Source organism: Cervus canadensis, chromosome 3 (genome assembly GCF_019320065.1).
Source record: "Cervus canadensis isolate Bull #8, Minnesota chromosome 3, ASM1932006v1, whole genome shotgun sequence".
Taxonomy (NCBI): domain Eukaryota; kingdom Metazoa; phylum Chordata; class Mammalia; order Artiodactyla; family Cervidae; genus Cervus; species Cervus canadensis.
Window position 1 is genome coordinate 72,002,710 of NC_057388.1, and position 15,136 is coordinate 72,017,845.

Genomic DNA, 15,136 nt, shown 5'->3' on the forward strand with positions numbered 1-15,136 from the left:
TGTTGATTCAAGTTAGAGTTTTGGATTATTTATGGGTTTTATTTATGTGTTTTTCCACTAACCTTGAAGAACTTTAATAAAGGAAACAAAAACCATTAAAAATAAAGTAACAGTAGCCAATGCATTACATATTAACAAGAATATGTAACACATTTTATGAAAAATTATGACACTTTCCAAAACAACCACTGTGAGAAGCAAGGCTTTGTTCTCCCTTCTGCCAGTCTCGGTATCTGTCTTCACAGAAGACAGCTGTTTTCTGTGTTCCACATTCTGGTTCTAGTCTATCTGTTCCAGCTGATTCTATGTTCCACCATTCACTCCATGGTCTCTCCTGGAGGATGTCTGTGAAGGAGACGGGCCTCACACAACCTGTCCTTGGATTAGACGGATCTCACAGCCCCCAGGTGGTCTGGACGCCCAGCGCTACACTGACCCCACTCTGAGAACACATTCTATAAATTATACTTAGTTCTGCTCTTCATTTCCTTACAAACGAGTCGCCTCCTGCAGGTTTTGTAGAATGCTATGAATTCTCAGCACCCTAGGATGAGAATTCGCAGCCTTCACCACCCATGCACTGCTGCAGGACACGCTCCACCAGGCAGAGGGGTGGGGGACAGGCCAGGGCCAGCATCCCGATGCTCTCCAGAGTGGTGGTCCAGGTATCAGCAGAGGGGCGTCCTCTGTGCAGATGACTCAGTGCCCGGCTCCTCCCAGCCCTGGGCCTCCCTCACCACAGGCACACTCGGTCAAAGAGAAGGAGGAGAGTGGATGTTCCCCCTGTTGGGAGGGCTCTGGGAAAGCCCAGTGATTGGGTCTGCCTTAACCCGAGCCCTGAAGGCACCTGCTGTGGTCAGAGAGCTGACCTCAGGGAGGCCCGGGATCTGGCCACTCAGCCTTCAAGTGACCGGGGCAGTCACTCAACCATCAGACATCCGCCTCCTGGTCTGCAGAGGGGGTTTCCCCGTGTCCCACGGCAGACAATGCTGCGGCTGACAGTCTGGGAGCCCAGGGCCAGCCGGGTGCAGATGTCCACATCATGGAGCCAAGGGCCAGGCTTCTGGCAGGCAGCCTTCTCCAGGCCAGCAGGCAGCACGGGGCTCTCTCCCGGAATCTCTAGCATGTCTGCCCCCACCTGTGCCTTCACTGCCAGAACACACGGTGTAGGTCATTGCGGGACAGCTCCCTCCTCCACCCCCTCCCCATCTTCACACTCAGGCTACCTTCACCGGACCCAAGGGCCCACTGCCGGGTTCCACCATTCCCTGGGCACAGAGACCCTCAGTGGAAAGCTCGTGAACCCCCAACTTGTCCAGCGTTCCTCCCAGCTGTCCACCTGGGGAGCTAGACCCCTCCCCCTGAGGAGCCCACAGAAGTGACAGGACCTACTCCACTTGGGCACTGCTCCTGCAGAAGATTCCTCAAGGTCACCAAGCCCCGATTCTGGGGACCTCAGGGATGACAGGTGTCCCTACCCATCAGCATCCCCCCAGGGCATGAGTGTGGGTGACCGTGGACGTCCCTGCATCCCCCAGCTTGTGTTCCTGGCCATCTCCAGGCCCCATGATCCCAGCCTCCTGTTTGTCTCTGTGTGTCCCAACAGGACTGTCCCTAGACTGGAAGGTGTGGGCAGGTGTGTGTGTGTAAGTGAACGGACCGTAAATTTGATAGGCTGGTCATAAGTGGCAGCTGTACCATCAGATTCGAAGGAAAATCAGAGGCCGTGGATGGGGCTGCCCCAAACGGCCACTGCCTGAGCCTGACTGTCCCCTGTGACACCGACACTCAGAGTGGCCGCCAGAAAAAGGGGAGTGTCTGTGGGGCTGGGGAGGCTCTCTGATGGCCGGACCCTCAGGACAGGAGTGGTTGGAAGAACAAAGTGTAAATGAAGATGAAGGCAAGTGGTACCCCAGCAAGCCTCAGGAGTCAGCCTCCCCGCCCGCATGGCTTCTCTGCAAGGGAGGACGAGAGCATCTAGCAGGTGACATCCAGGCCATAGGCTCACAGGTCCACCGCGTTCTGGGGAGAGCTTCCTAGAGAAGAGCCATCCTCTGCTGGACCGGTCGACACAGTCAGGACTGGGAGGATAATTACAGCCAGTCAGTGACACATGTGTTCTTGGCGACCATCCTGAGCTGGTCCCTCCCGGGCCGGCTCCACCGCAGGGCAGCCAACACAGCCCAGAACAGACTAGGGAAGTGAAATGCTAACCTGTCGCCTTGTTTTTTTAATCTCAACTGCACCAGCTTTGGTTAACAAGCTTAAGACACCAAAAAAGGTTTCTTCCGTTGCTTTGGGTGTTTTAGATTACAACACCTTCGCTGTAACTAATGAAAGCCAGGGCCTGGAGTTCCCCAGCAGGAGCGCGTGTGACAGCTGAACAGCTGTTTCCCAGCCAAAGCAAGAAAGAAAATGGAGGGGGAGGGCCGTAGGAGCTGGCTCAGAAGGGACAGGAGTGACGGGGACATGACAGACAGAGCCCCCTCACAGCAGCAGAGGAGCTGCAGGAGGTGATCCAGGGAGGAGGCTCTCACGCTTTGGCTTCCAGATGTGTTCTGCAGGCTTGCAGGTCAACTCTGGACCTGGCTGGCCCTGCCGGAGAAGACGGCAGAGATCCTCACGCTCAAAGGCTCTGTCAGCCTGCCCCACTGGCCCCAGGCCTGGGAAGAAGCAGAAAATTCAGTGGGATCAGGAAGACCCACTGCAATTTCAGAACCCAAAGATGCCCAAACCTCTCTGGGACTGAGGCTGACTCTGAAACAGGAGTTCAGAGAGGCCAGAGGCCATGAGGTGGACCCCATGCTGCACCTGGATTCTGGGAAGGCAAGGAAGCTCCCAGGACCTGGTGGCACCCCCCAGGGGAAATGGAGGTGCAGACGGAGAGCTGGAAATAACCCAGTGACTGCACCTGATCCCCAGATGATTGCATCCAAAACCCAACTGGCTAAGTCATATTAACTTTGCATGGTGTCTGGCCATCAGTGGGAAAACAACGGGTCCCAGGGAGGCTGGCTCAGTCAGTCAGTCGATAAGTTGTGCCCAACTCTTTGTGTTCCCATGGACTGTAGCCTCCCAGACACCTCTGTCCATGGCATTTCCCAGGCAAGAGTACTGGGAAATGACAGTTTGTCATTTCCTTTTCCAAGGGATCTTCCTGACCCAGGGACTGAACCTGGTATCTCCTGCCTGCATCTCCTACAATGGCAGGCGTATCTTTTACCACTTGAGCCACATGGGAAGCCCCCACCGAGGCACACTCTTCAGTAATAAACAGTCACATGTATATATCTGCTCCTGGTCTTCAAAAGGAGCAATGGAGGGGCAACTCCAGACACAGCACAGATGCCTAAATGCCTGGGGTGGGAGAGATGGTGGGGCAGGGCAGTATCTTGGCCCTGCAGATACTTGGCAGTATCCGAGTATCTTGTCTCGGAGTCTCCATTGTGGGATGAAGCTACGCCAATATTTTATGTACTTAAAAAGAAAAATTAAATTTAAAACAGCAATGCCTAAAAATCAAAACCAAAATAAAATAAACCTAACTGTAACCTCGCTGGCAGCGAGCACACAGCAGAGAACTATTCCAGGTGAGGAGAAAACACATATTTGATTATATATCAGTGCTACTGCTATGCTTAGTCACTCAGTTGTGCCTGACTCTTTGCGACCCAATGGACTGTACCCACTAGGCTCCTCTGCCCATGAGATTCTCCAGGCAAGAATACTGGAGTGGGTTGCCATGCCCTCCTCCAAGGGATCTTCCCAACCCGGGGATGGAACTCAGGTTTCCCGCATGGCAGGTGGATTCTTTATCCTCTGAGCCACCAGGATATAAGGCTTCTCTGGTAGTTCACAGTATCTGCCTGCAATGCAGGAGACAGCAGGAGACACAAGTTCAATCCCTGGGTCAGGAAGAGGGCATTGCAACCCACTCCAGCATTCTTGCCTGGAGAATCCCATGGACAGAGGATCCTGGCAGGCTACAGTCCATACAGTCGCAAAGAGTTGAACACAACTGAAGTGCCTGAGTATGCACACACACACACACTAGTGGGATATAATGCAAGCACAAGATAACCACAGAAACCACTAAAGAAATCTTAGATTGTATTCAACGGTCTTATTGTGGGTAATAATATTGTTGATGCTCTTTTGAATCAACTGTACATAAAAGAATGAAACAAAAAATTATAATACTGTCATTAGGGTTTCCAACATCAAAGGAAAAGAGACACAAATGTAAAAATCAAAGGACTGAGTGAATTGGAAATATCCATATGAACTCAGAATTTGTTTCCCTTTTTCTAAAAAATATTTTCCACCTCTGTCTTCTGGAAAGTCACAGGGCCAGAGACAACCCGGATTACAGGCTGGAAAACCCATTTCCTGCTGAGAGAAACTAGAGCTTCTGAAAAGTGCCGCATCTGTGTGTGAGGCAGGAACATGCTGGGAGGGTGTGGGCCGAGTCGCTAGGAAGCAGGAGGTAGCCTCAGGCTCACTCCCTTGGAGGATCTAGTCCTGAACCTTGATAAAGAAATGAAAAGAATCAAGCATTCACTGAGGATAACCAAACAGCTCATGAGTAAATGTTCTTCATTTTTAAAGAATCACAAGCTAATAAATGCAGAAGAAACAACAGGATCAGAAAACTGACGCTGAGTGTGTAAACCCAAGTGAACACAGATCAGCCAAGCTTTTCAGGCAACTGCTGTGACCCTCGGGCACATCGTCTTGGGAAGCCCGTAACAACACAGGAACCTCAGATTCACACGCCCCGGTGAGAAGAGGCCAGCAGGGGAGCCAGCACAGGGGAGAAGCAAAGTGATCGGGAAAGGGGCGTTAACACAGATGCGAGCTCAGGGCCTAAGGCAGGTACAGAGGGTCAGCTCGTTCAGGTGCCTGGACAGGCCGGGAGAAGTACAGAGCACACCCACCCCTGGGGCCGAGCTGCCACCAAGGGCGGGCGCATCAGCAAGGAAAGACCGAAACCAAGACACACTTGGCACATCCACTGAATACAATGTGTGCATCCATCTGGTTTTCTGGGTTTTGTACGCCATGAAGGTCTGACATCTCAGGGGCCTTGCTGGTAGGAAAGGATACTCCCAGCTTACCGCCGCTAAGTCACTCCAGTCGAGTCCGACTCTGTGTGACCCCATAGACGGCAGTCCACCAGGCTCCCCCATCCCTGGGATTCTCCAGGCAAGAACACTGGAGTGGGTTGCCATTTCCTTCTCCACCCCCGCCCGGGGCTGGCTAATTCCTGGAGACAGTAGACAGCTTGTTCCTATCACACTGCAGATCAGACTCTCATACTCCTGCCACTCCTAATCATCAGGGTGGGGACCAGGGAGCAGGAGACACCGACAGCCCAGAGCCCTCACCATCCACACTGTCCAGCCCTATGTCTGCTCGTCACCATGGAAACACCTATAAAGCCCTGTCCCCCTCTCCCAGCCTCTCTGCCCCTTGGGCACCCAGTGGTCCCTCCTCTGTTATTAATAGAGCATCCTTCCCTGGCCTGAGCCTCCATGCCATCACTGTCACCTCTGAAAAATGGAGTATTTCCTGCCGTATCAGTAAACAAGGATGTCACAGCCATCAGAGATTGCAGCCCTCCATGTGTGAGCCGGTGAGCCCTGAGGGAACTCAGGAAGGAAAAGAATACCTGCCATCTAGCAGCCATCAGACCGAAGCCACTCACTACCTCTAAGCCTAGAGGAAACTCAGGATATGAAAACCACAGGATACGGCCTCAGATAGCTGAGGGCTTATCAAAGGAATGATTTCACTGAGCCCAGACTTGCATCTTCCCCTACACAGAAAAGCACTAAATTCTTTAACTTGGGTTATCTGTTTTTCTTTAATTAAAAATAATCTTTTGATGATCAGACTACCTGCCCTTTGTTGCAAAACTTCTATATAACCTGGCTCTCTCCTTGCCTCCTTGGAGCATTTCTCTCAGGGTCACTTGAGATACTGTCTCCTAAGCTTAAAGTCCTAAAAATTCCCACCAAATTAAACCTAACTCTCAGCTTCCAGGTTGTGAATATTTTTTAAGTCGACACCTCCATAAATTAAAATCCACAGGCACAACCCAGACATACATCCACTTCATGTGAATCCTGACTGAAATAAATGAGCTCTGAAGAAGAGACGCATTTGAGACAAGCAGGGTGACCAAGCCCAGATCAGGACTCAGTTACCTGTAACTGTGGGCAGCGTGGGCAGCGGTCATAGGGGTGTCAAACTGCCACTGGTCACAACGTGCTGAACAGAGGAGCCACTCTCCAAGGCTGCCAGGATGTGGCGTGCTGACGGGTGGGATCTGGGGGGAGGGTGCAGGCCCACAAGACTGGCCGGAGGTTAGTTCCTGTTGAAGAGGATTGTGAGTGCCTGGGGGCAGTTGTTATGTTACTGTCTCTAACTTTGTGTATGTGTGAATTTCCTAACACCGTCAAGGGCAGGGTTTACATCTGACTTGTTCCTGCTGCATCCCCATCACCCAGGACAATTCGGGCACACGGTAGAGACCCGGCAGTTGTTTTCTGAACCCAACTAAGGACACGTGCCTTCTCGGTGACACAGAGAGGCACCACATCCCCTTCTGCATACACAGTGTGAAAACTGGGATTCTATTCTATATGCAACTTTACATTCTACTTTGGTCACTTAAAGTCGTACCCTTAGGTCAGTTTTCCAAGCTGAGCTCAGGGGATGGTCCCATGGCCACCCCTTCCAGGCTGTGCTCATGATCTCTCTTTACATCCTGACCACATCTCTTTCAGCAAAATCCTGGTTTCACAAAGTTGGCTCAAGGTCTCCCTGCCTGGATTGTAATTTTCCTGGCCAAGGGTTTCTGACTCCGTCTGGGGCTCCAGTCCACCCCTCACCCCCACCAACAGCAGGTACACAGGCAGCCTTGCTGAAGGAACACTGCCGAGCAGAGTCACAACCAGACTCTGAGCACGTGTCAGGCCTGGATGTGGCCAGCTCCATACGGCCATGGGACCAGCTGTCAGAACAGGAAGGTATGACCCTCTGAAATGACCCAAGGGCAGTTTCCTGAGGAGGAGGAAGAAAGATAAGGATAGGAAGGATGGACATGAACATACAGCCAAGCAGCTGAGAACTGGGTGGGGAGCTCCACCCTCCGACAGGCTTCCATGGGTCCGTTTCAGAATCATCCAAAGTAACACAAGTAACTGGGAAATAATGCCCTCACTAACACAGGCCAGCACAGTCATCCATCAGGCACTGGACCCCTCACATTCCTGTCCAAGTGCTCCTCGGTGTTGGGTCCTCATGGCCTGGAAAGGCTCGCAAAGCATCTGAGTTCAGGGACAACAAGGACTGGCCAAGCCCAAGGGCTGGCGTCCCCAGGGAGAGCCCCTGGCAGACCCCGCATACCCCAGGAATGCTTGGACCTAAAGGGGGAAGCCTCTGCACTTGTCCAAGTTCTCTAACCACCCATGATGTGTGCGGGTCAGCTGCCTGGCCCTGGGCACCGGCCTGAATCCAAGGCATCCCCTTCTTGTGCCTGGCAATGGCCACGCCGGGGCCAAGAACAAGCTCTTGCTGGAAACAGTCCCTGAAGGATTCCTGGTGTCATGACCAGAGCTGAAGACCATCTTCTCACCTGCCCGTCACCCCCGAGGACCAGACCGCCAGCCGACAAGAGGCCAATATGGACCCAGGCTCATCTCCGTGGCTGGCACACCAGGAACCCTCCCCACTACCCCACGCCTCCTGGAAGCTGCCAGAGGGGCATCTGCTTTGTTTGGGCAGGTCATTTTCCCATGGGAAAAACTGACATCCAGAGATGGGTCCACCCCCAACAGGTGGTGGTGGAACAAGGCTAAACCCAGGACAGGTGTTTCTCCGTAAATTCAAAGGGTGTGGCCAGTTTCCGAGAGACACACAGACATCAGAGCAAACACAAATCTAAAATAGATCCAATAAATGGAGGAAAGGTCAAAAACATAGTGCACATCTGCGGTCGTCAGCCGTGGATCAGGGTAAACAAACCGTCAGCTCCTACGGAGATGAAGACAAACACACTGTGAGACTGTCTAACCACCCGCCAGGGACCTTCATAAAGGAGGATGTGTTTGCATCCCCGGGGTCGCCACGCCTTCCACACAGGGCACTCGGATGTAAAACAAGCACATACACAAGGAAAACACGTCCAGGTGCTCCTCAGAACAGGACACAAGCAGATAAGAGTGAAAATATACTGAAGACACAAAATGCCAATGCACGGAAGAACAGAGAAAGAAAGCAATAAATAAGAAGCAAAGGAGGCCATTTTAATTTTGAACTTCCTCACAGTCAGTCACCTCAACAAGGACAAAAGATTCAAATTGCTTCTAGAGAAGAAACAATTTCTAGAGAAGACAGATGCTGCACTGGATGGTACATGGCAGATTAGACGCTGTAGATGCAAAGATTAGTGAACCTAAAGGTGCAGCAATATAAACTGTCCAAAATGAAATAGAAAAAAAAAGCAAAATTTTTTATAAAGATCATCATCCTGGACTTCCCTGATGGTCCAGTAGATAGGAAGCCACATGTCAATGCAGGGGAGATGGTTCAATCTCTGGTCCAGGAAGATTCCATATGCCGCAGAGCAACCAAGCCCATGTACTGCAGCGACTGAACCTGTGCTCTAGAGCCCAGGAGCCGCAATGACTGAGCCCACAGACCTTAGATGTGACCTGTCCCAGGGAAATCTCAAAACCCCAGTGCTCAACCCACAGCACAAAAAGGGGGCAGGCATCCTCAGATGTCACCAACTGACCCCCAGCAGGCAAGTTTCAAGTCCAGGTAGTCGTCCCAGAAAAGGGCAGTGCGGGCGACATCTGCCAGGGGACAGAGACGGTGGAGGGTGGCCCGCAGGCAGTCCACACTCACGCAGGGCCCCACAACCCACCAGTGCCTCCTCCTGCCCAGGGCCCTCCACTGGAGGTGCTGACTGGGTTCATGCAGCCTCTTGCCATCTGCAAAGGCAGCAAGCACTCTGGTCCCAGGGGAGGAACCAGTGAGGCTGAAACAACAGCCAAGACCACATCTCCACCAGAGGATCCACCAGGCATGTCCTGGCCCCAGGAGCAACCTCATCAGATGAAGGAGGTAGCTGCACTTACCGTGGCCAGCTCATCAAACTTCCCGAAGAGCTCGTTGAGGAGTTTCACCAGCTCCTGGGCCGTACACTGTGACGCCAAGCCCGTGAAGCCCACGATGTCTGCAAAGAGGATGCTGCAAGACAGAAAGGTACCAGCTGCCCTCTTCCATGAGCTCAGACAGACGTCACCTGAAACCACAGCCCCCTGTGTATCCCTGCTGGATCCGGGACAAGACTGAGGTTGGGAGAAGCCGGGGGACTCCTCAGTCACAGAGGGAGGAAATACTGGAGCCACTCAGAGATCCTGCTGACTCCTCCCAGGACACTGGAGGGTCAGTGGTGACCCCCACATGCTGTCTATATACTCGGTGTCCCCCAGACCCAGGGAGAAGCTCAATGTCCACTAGGCCCACTCCGCTTCCCGGGGGGGCCTGGTGATGGGGTCATGGCTGGTGGCAGGTGAGCAAGAGTGACATGTTGTCAAGGAATGAGCAGCCCTCACACCATCTCCCCACCCCCTCCCCCCACAACTGATGCCAGTGACTGAGCCCAGGCCCTGTCAAAGCCACCCAGGGGTGCTGTGCTGTGGGCAGGGCGCCCTTCAGTCAAGGGCGACAAGGGTGAGGGCAACATCTTTCTTAGATGCTGGGCACCCATGTCAGGGTAAACAACACCGTGTCCACCCACAGTACACAGCCAGCAACCTGGATGCTGCAAAGACTTTAAAAGTCTTAAGTAATGAATCAACACAGAGGACCAAGGCAGGACAGAGAACTTGTAAAGCAACAGAGAGCTTCCCCTAGCCGTACATTTGGAAGAGGGTGGGGTTCCTGCTGAGTCTTCCAAGCACCTCGATCCCCCACAGGTGTAAGGGATGATGGAGAGGTGACCAGGGGCCTAGCTCAGAACAAGCTGCTCCACGGGAACCACGAGGCCTGATCACGGAGTTCCTGGATCAGTACCAGGTGTCACCTCCAAACCACTCACCCCAGGGGAATACCCCTCAGTCTTGAAGACACTGTATGACCAACTTTTGTCACCTTCAGCCAAAAGCACCCTCAGCTATGAGACTTGGGAGATCGCTCACATGGGTACTGGAGAGGTTGACGAGACATAAACATGCATCTCCAGTTTAAATGAAGAAAGTGATGTGTACAATAATTTGTTCTTTTAACACGATTGCATTCACATCTTAATTCCTGATACCAGATCTTAACTCAGGGTTGAATTTTCAATAATACCTCATGCCAGAAAGTGGGGACCCACATCTCAGAAAGGCTTCTCTCTGATGAGGTCCTTACCCCACCACATCAACCACGCCCTGCCCAAGTGCAGACAGTGGCTGTGTTCACCCCAGGACAAGTCTCACATGCCATCATAATCCTCTAACTGCAGAAGAGCATCGCCCACTGAGACTGTGAGGAGCTTAAGGATGCAGACCTGACTTGCACACCCCACTGTACCAAACACAGAGCAATAGGAGATGCACATCTGTGTTAGGATGAATGAATGGGTAAAAACTGTGTCTAGGCTATAGGTGTGTCACTGATACTCAGAAGCTGAGCAAAGGGACTGCGAGAGTGGGTGGAGACAAACAATAGTTTTCTCCCCTCTGTTTAGTATAAAATTCAGGCTTCTTTACATCTCTGAGGTGTTTTCTTCCTTCTCTGTAACTACATGCATTCACACGCCCTCCTCTAGCCTCTGGTTTCTCAGCCTCTGCTCATTCATTTAGTTCCATGAACACTGACTAAGCACTGCCCACCTCCACAACTGGGAAGCCTCCAGTGTTTCCCTGCCTGTCCACCTCCACAACCCGTGGGAAACCTCACCCCTAAAGCACCCAGGTCTCTTACACCCCAGGTCCCTGTCCTCAGGAGCTCAACATCGGGAAAGAAGGCTCAGAGCAGAGAGGGACAGAACACAGTGAAGCAATGATATGGTAAGGCTGGAATTCAGCAGGAAGGCACAACACCCACTTCAAGGATGCAGCCAGGCTGGAGCAGAGTTTGGAGCCTGTCCAGGGATTTCCCAGACAAACAAAAAAGGAAGAAAGGAGGAAAGGAGAAAGAAAGGAAGAGGGGATTGATTCAGAAGTGCAAATAGTATGTGGAAACTAAGATGGCTGAGAAACCATATAATAACTTATCAAAAGCTGAGAGAGACAGACTGGTTGGGACATGGATACAAGCAGTAAGCTGTGGAACACAAGTATCTGAGATGAGAGGTTCCTGACTGTCAGCCCAGGAAAGGCAGGAGGGGGAGAAGTGGTTAGAACTTGGATTCTAGAAGGACTGTCCAGCTCTGCTAGTTATGACAATGTGCTGGGACCTCAGGCAACCTTGCCAACACTTTCACATGTCAGTCTTTCCATCTTTAAAATGGGAATAAGACCAGAGTCCAGAAGATAGGTTGTGAGGGTTAAATGGATTAACAAAGCACTTAGAATAACACCTTGCACCTAATAAGAGCTCACCAATTGCTTAGTTACGATAATTTGTTAGTGTTACAATGCAATAAATACTTATTGAAGAATCTACATGTTAGGCAGTGTTCTAGATGCTTGGGACTTAGCAGTGAACAAAAAGATTCACACATCACTGCCCTCCAGAAGCTTCCATTCTAGTCGGAGGAGGTGGATGCTCACAGTATGTCAAAGGTGACAAGTGTAACCATGGAGGAACATGAAGGAGGGAATTCGGGTGTGGAGCTTGGAGTAAGTCAGGTGACATTTGAGTCCTGAAGGGAGGAGAAGGGGGGCCATGAAGACACCAGAGAAGGTTCCCCAGGCAGAGAGAACAGCAGCTGGTACTGCTGTGACTTTCGCTGGGGACAGAATTCTTATCTTTCTAGTTCAGCTTTTGAATAAGCCATGTCACTGCCTTGTGGCCCCCATGGATTCTGATGAGAAACCTGCTAGAAATTTTACCAAAGTGCCTCTCTCTTCCTGCTTTCAAGATTCTCTCCACGTCTTTGGCTTTTGACAGCTGGATTATGATGTGTGCAGGTGTGGTTCTCTTTGAGTTTATCTTAATTGAGCTTCTCTGATGTGTAGTTGAAACTCCAATACTTTGGCCACCTCATGCGAAGAGTTGACTCATTGGAAAAGACCCTGATGCTGGGAGGGATTGGGGGCAGGCGGAGAAGGGGACGACAGAGGATGAGATGGCTGGATGGCATCACTGACTCGATGGACATGGGTTTGAGTAAACTCTGGGAGCTGGTGATGGACAGGGAGGCCTGACGTGCTGTGATTCATGGGGTCGCAAAGAGTCGGACACGACTGAGCGACTGAACTGAACTGAACTGATGTGTAGTTCAGTGTTCTTCATCAAATTTGGGACATTTTGGACCACTGTTTTTTTCCATTTTTTTTCCCCTTTTTCTCTTTGCTCAGACTCTCATTATGAGTGTGTTGCTACATTTGATGGTGTCCCTCAGTTCTCTGGTCATTTTTCTTCATCCTTTTCTTCATTCTGTTCTTCAGACTGGATAATTTCAACTGACTTTTCTTGAAATTCACTGATTCTTTCTTCAGTCTGCTCAAATCTGCTGTTAAGCCCCAGATGAATTTTTCATTTTATTTTTCACATTTGAAATTTCTATTCAGTTGTTCATTTATATAATTTTTATCTTTTTATTGGTATTCTTTATTTGATGAGAAATCACTCTCATATTTTCTTTTAGTTTCTTAGACATAAGAATTTGTTCTTTGAACATATCTAAAATAGCTGATTTTAAAGGTACTATCAAGTTCAATGTCTGGGTTTCCTCTGGGATAGTTTCTATTGACTGCTTTTTAAATATATTCTTCTGTAAGCCATGCATTCTTTCTTTTTGCATGTTTCATATATTTTTATTGAAAACTGGGTAATATAACACGGCAACTCTGAAAAATATATCCCCCTCAGGGTTTGTTGCTGTTATTGTTTGTTTATACTATTGCTTCTTTAGTGACTTTTCTGAACTAATTCTATAAAGTCTGTATTCTTCGTTACGTGACACTACTAAAGTCTTTGCTTCATTAACTTGGTATAGTGTTCAGCTAATGACTAGACAGAAATTTCCATAGATGCTTGGAGCAGATAAGTCTCTCAGTCTTTGACAAGGGTGTGTATGTGAATGTTGGGACATGCTTTCAACACTCAGCCAGGTCATACTGGGCTTGGACGTAAAAGGACTGTGGAGAGCCCAATGAGATGTCCATATTTGGGCTGTAGAAAGATGTCTCTGAATCCTGATGGAGGGCAGCCAGAAGGGCTATGGTGTAGCTGGCACTACCTGTGACTGGGAGCCTCAGCTTCCTCTCCTGTCTCAGGGCTGTCCTGCCTGCAGCAAGCACACTGGCCCACAGGACACGCGCTTAGTCGCTCAGTCGTGTCCACCCCTGTGCGACCCCATGGGCTGGAGCCCACCAGGCTCCTCTGTCCATGGGGATTCTCCAGGCAGGAATACTGGAGTGGGTTGCCATGCCCTCCTCCAGGGGATCTTCCCAACCCAGGGATCAAACTCAGGTCTCCTGCGTTGCAGGCAGATTCTTTACCAGCTGAGTCATAAGAGAAGCCCAAAATACAGGAGTGGGTAGCTTATCCCTTCTCCAGCAGATCTTCCCGACCCAGGAATCAAACTGGGGTCTCCTGCGTCGCAGGTGGATTCTTTACCAGCTGAGCTATCAGGGAAGCCCACCATAGGACATGGACAGAGACTTTTCAGCAGCAAAGGGGAGTAGTAACTTGTCACATTTGTATTTACCGTTATAGGAGAGGAGAGGAAGAGAAAGGCACTCAGGTGCACGTGCCCACCTCTACCTGCAGGCCCAGAAGACGCTGATATCTGATGCTTTCCTTGCTGTATGCAGATGCTCTGCCCTGGCAAGGTGTGCCCTGGACTGTTCTGGTAGTCTGGCCTTCTCAGCAGAGCATTTGGTCACTAAATCGAGTCCTTACCCAGTAACAAAAGGTAGTGTGCAAAATGGGAAGGTCTAGGCAGGCATCAGCATCAGCCAATCCTAGACTAGCTTCAACCCTCTCACTCACTGGCCAGAGAGTCCTGCACACTCACCTCACTTTGCTGAAGCTCAAGTTCCTCATCTATAAAGTAGAGGTGACAGTGCTCATAGATACCAAGGGTGTGATGATATTAAACAGAACCAAGTGACCTTTCCTGACTGGGCTTGAACGTTGGCCTCACATATCAGGCCTTAATCCCATTTGGCTTCACCGTCTTCTGTAGGAAGATAAAACTGGTCCTTATCAAGAGACACAATAGTGGGAGTGAGTGCACTCACCAGACAGCTGTTAGCCACACCAGCCCACACACAGCGGCGCTCGGACCCTGACAAGGATGGGCAGTGGGCCTTGGCTCATTTCAGATGAACAAGCACCAGCTCATGGGGACCCAGTCTGCAGCACTCGACACAGACAGAACAAGGATTTTCTTATCCTTTTGTGTCCACAGGGGCTGAGTGGGCAGGGAGGCCTGACACCAACACCCAAGAAAGCCAGCAAAGACCAGAAGGAGAGGGAGTGTATGGGTCCTTCAAACCATCATTTCCTACCTGACACTTCTGTCAAGTATTACTCCCAGACAGGAAACACTGCTATTCTAAGGACCTTTAAAGGCAATGCATGACTTAATATAATAAACTACAATTTAACAGAATCTTTAAAAACAAATTAGCAAACTTCAGAGTGTCCATGGAAAGTTGGTTCATTCCAAGTGTTCAGTCTCCTCACCTATAAAATAGGAATAACCATCTCCACCTCCTGGGGCTGCCATGAGATGAACAAAGTAAAAGGAACACCTACCCCAGAGCCCAGCACTAACTAAAACAATGCTCAGTTTTTAACCTGATACAGGCAAATTCCAAGCCCAATGGCCACTGTCCAAGTCTGGCTAAGGGACAGAGTTCCCATGCTCTCCAGCCAATACAGGAAACAGAAGGTGAAGAAATGAGAAATAGCAACTGTGAAATGCATCACCAAAGAAGCCTACCCACACCCCTTGTGG

The 15,136-nt window shown here is 50.5% G+C and overlaps 1 protein-coding gene across 2 annotated transcripts in view; it reads right to left on the minus strand.

Moving 5' to 3' along the window:
* ADCY1 (adenylate cyclase 1) overlaps positions 1-15,136 on the minus strand; it is a 105,010-nt gene that overhangs the window by 60,299 nt on the left and 29,575 nt on the right. For both annotated transcript variants that reach the window (XR_006268580.1, XM_043463435.1), the window contains exon 4: positions 9,150-9,261. Coding sequence is in view for 1 of the 2 variants with exons in the window: in XM_043463435.1 (XP_043319370.1) it covers positions 9,150-9,261 (112 nt within the window). In the remaining variant the exon portion in view is untranslated. The remainder of the gene's footprint in view (positions 1-9,149; positions 9,262-15,136) is intronic.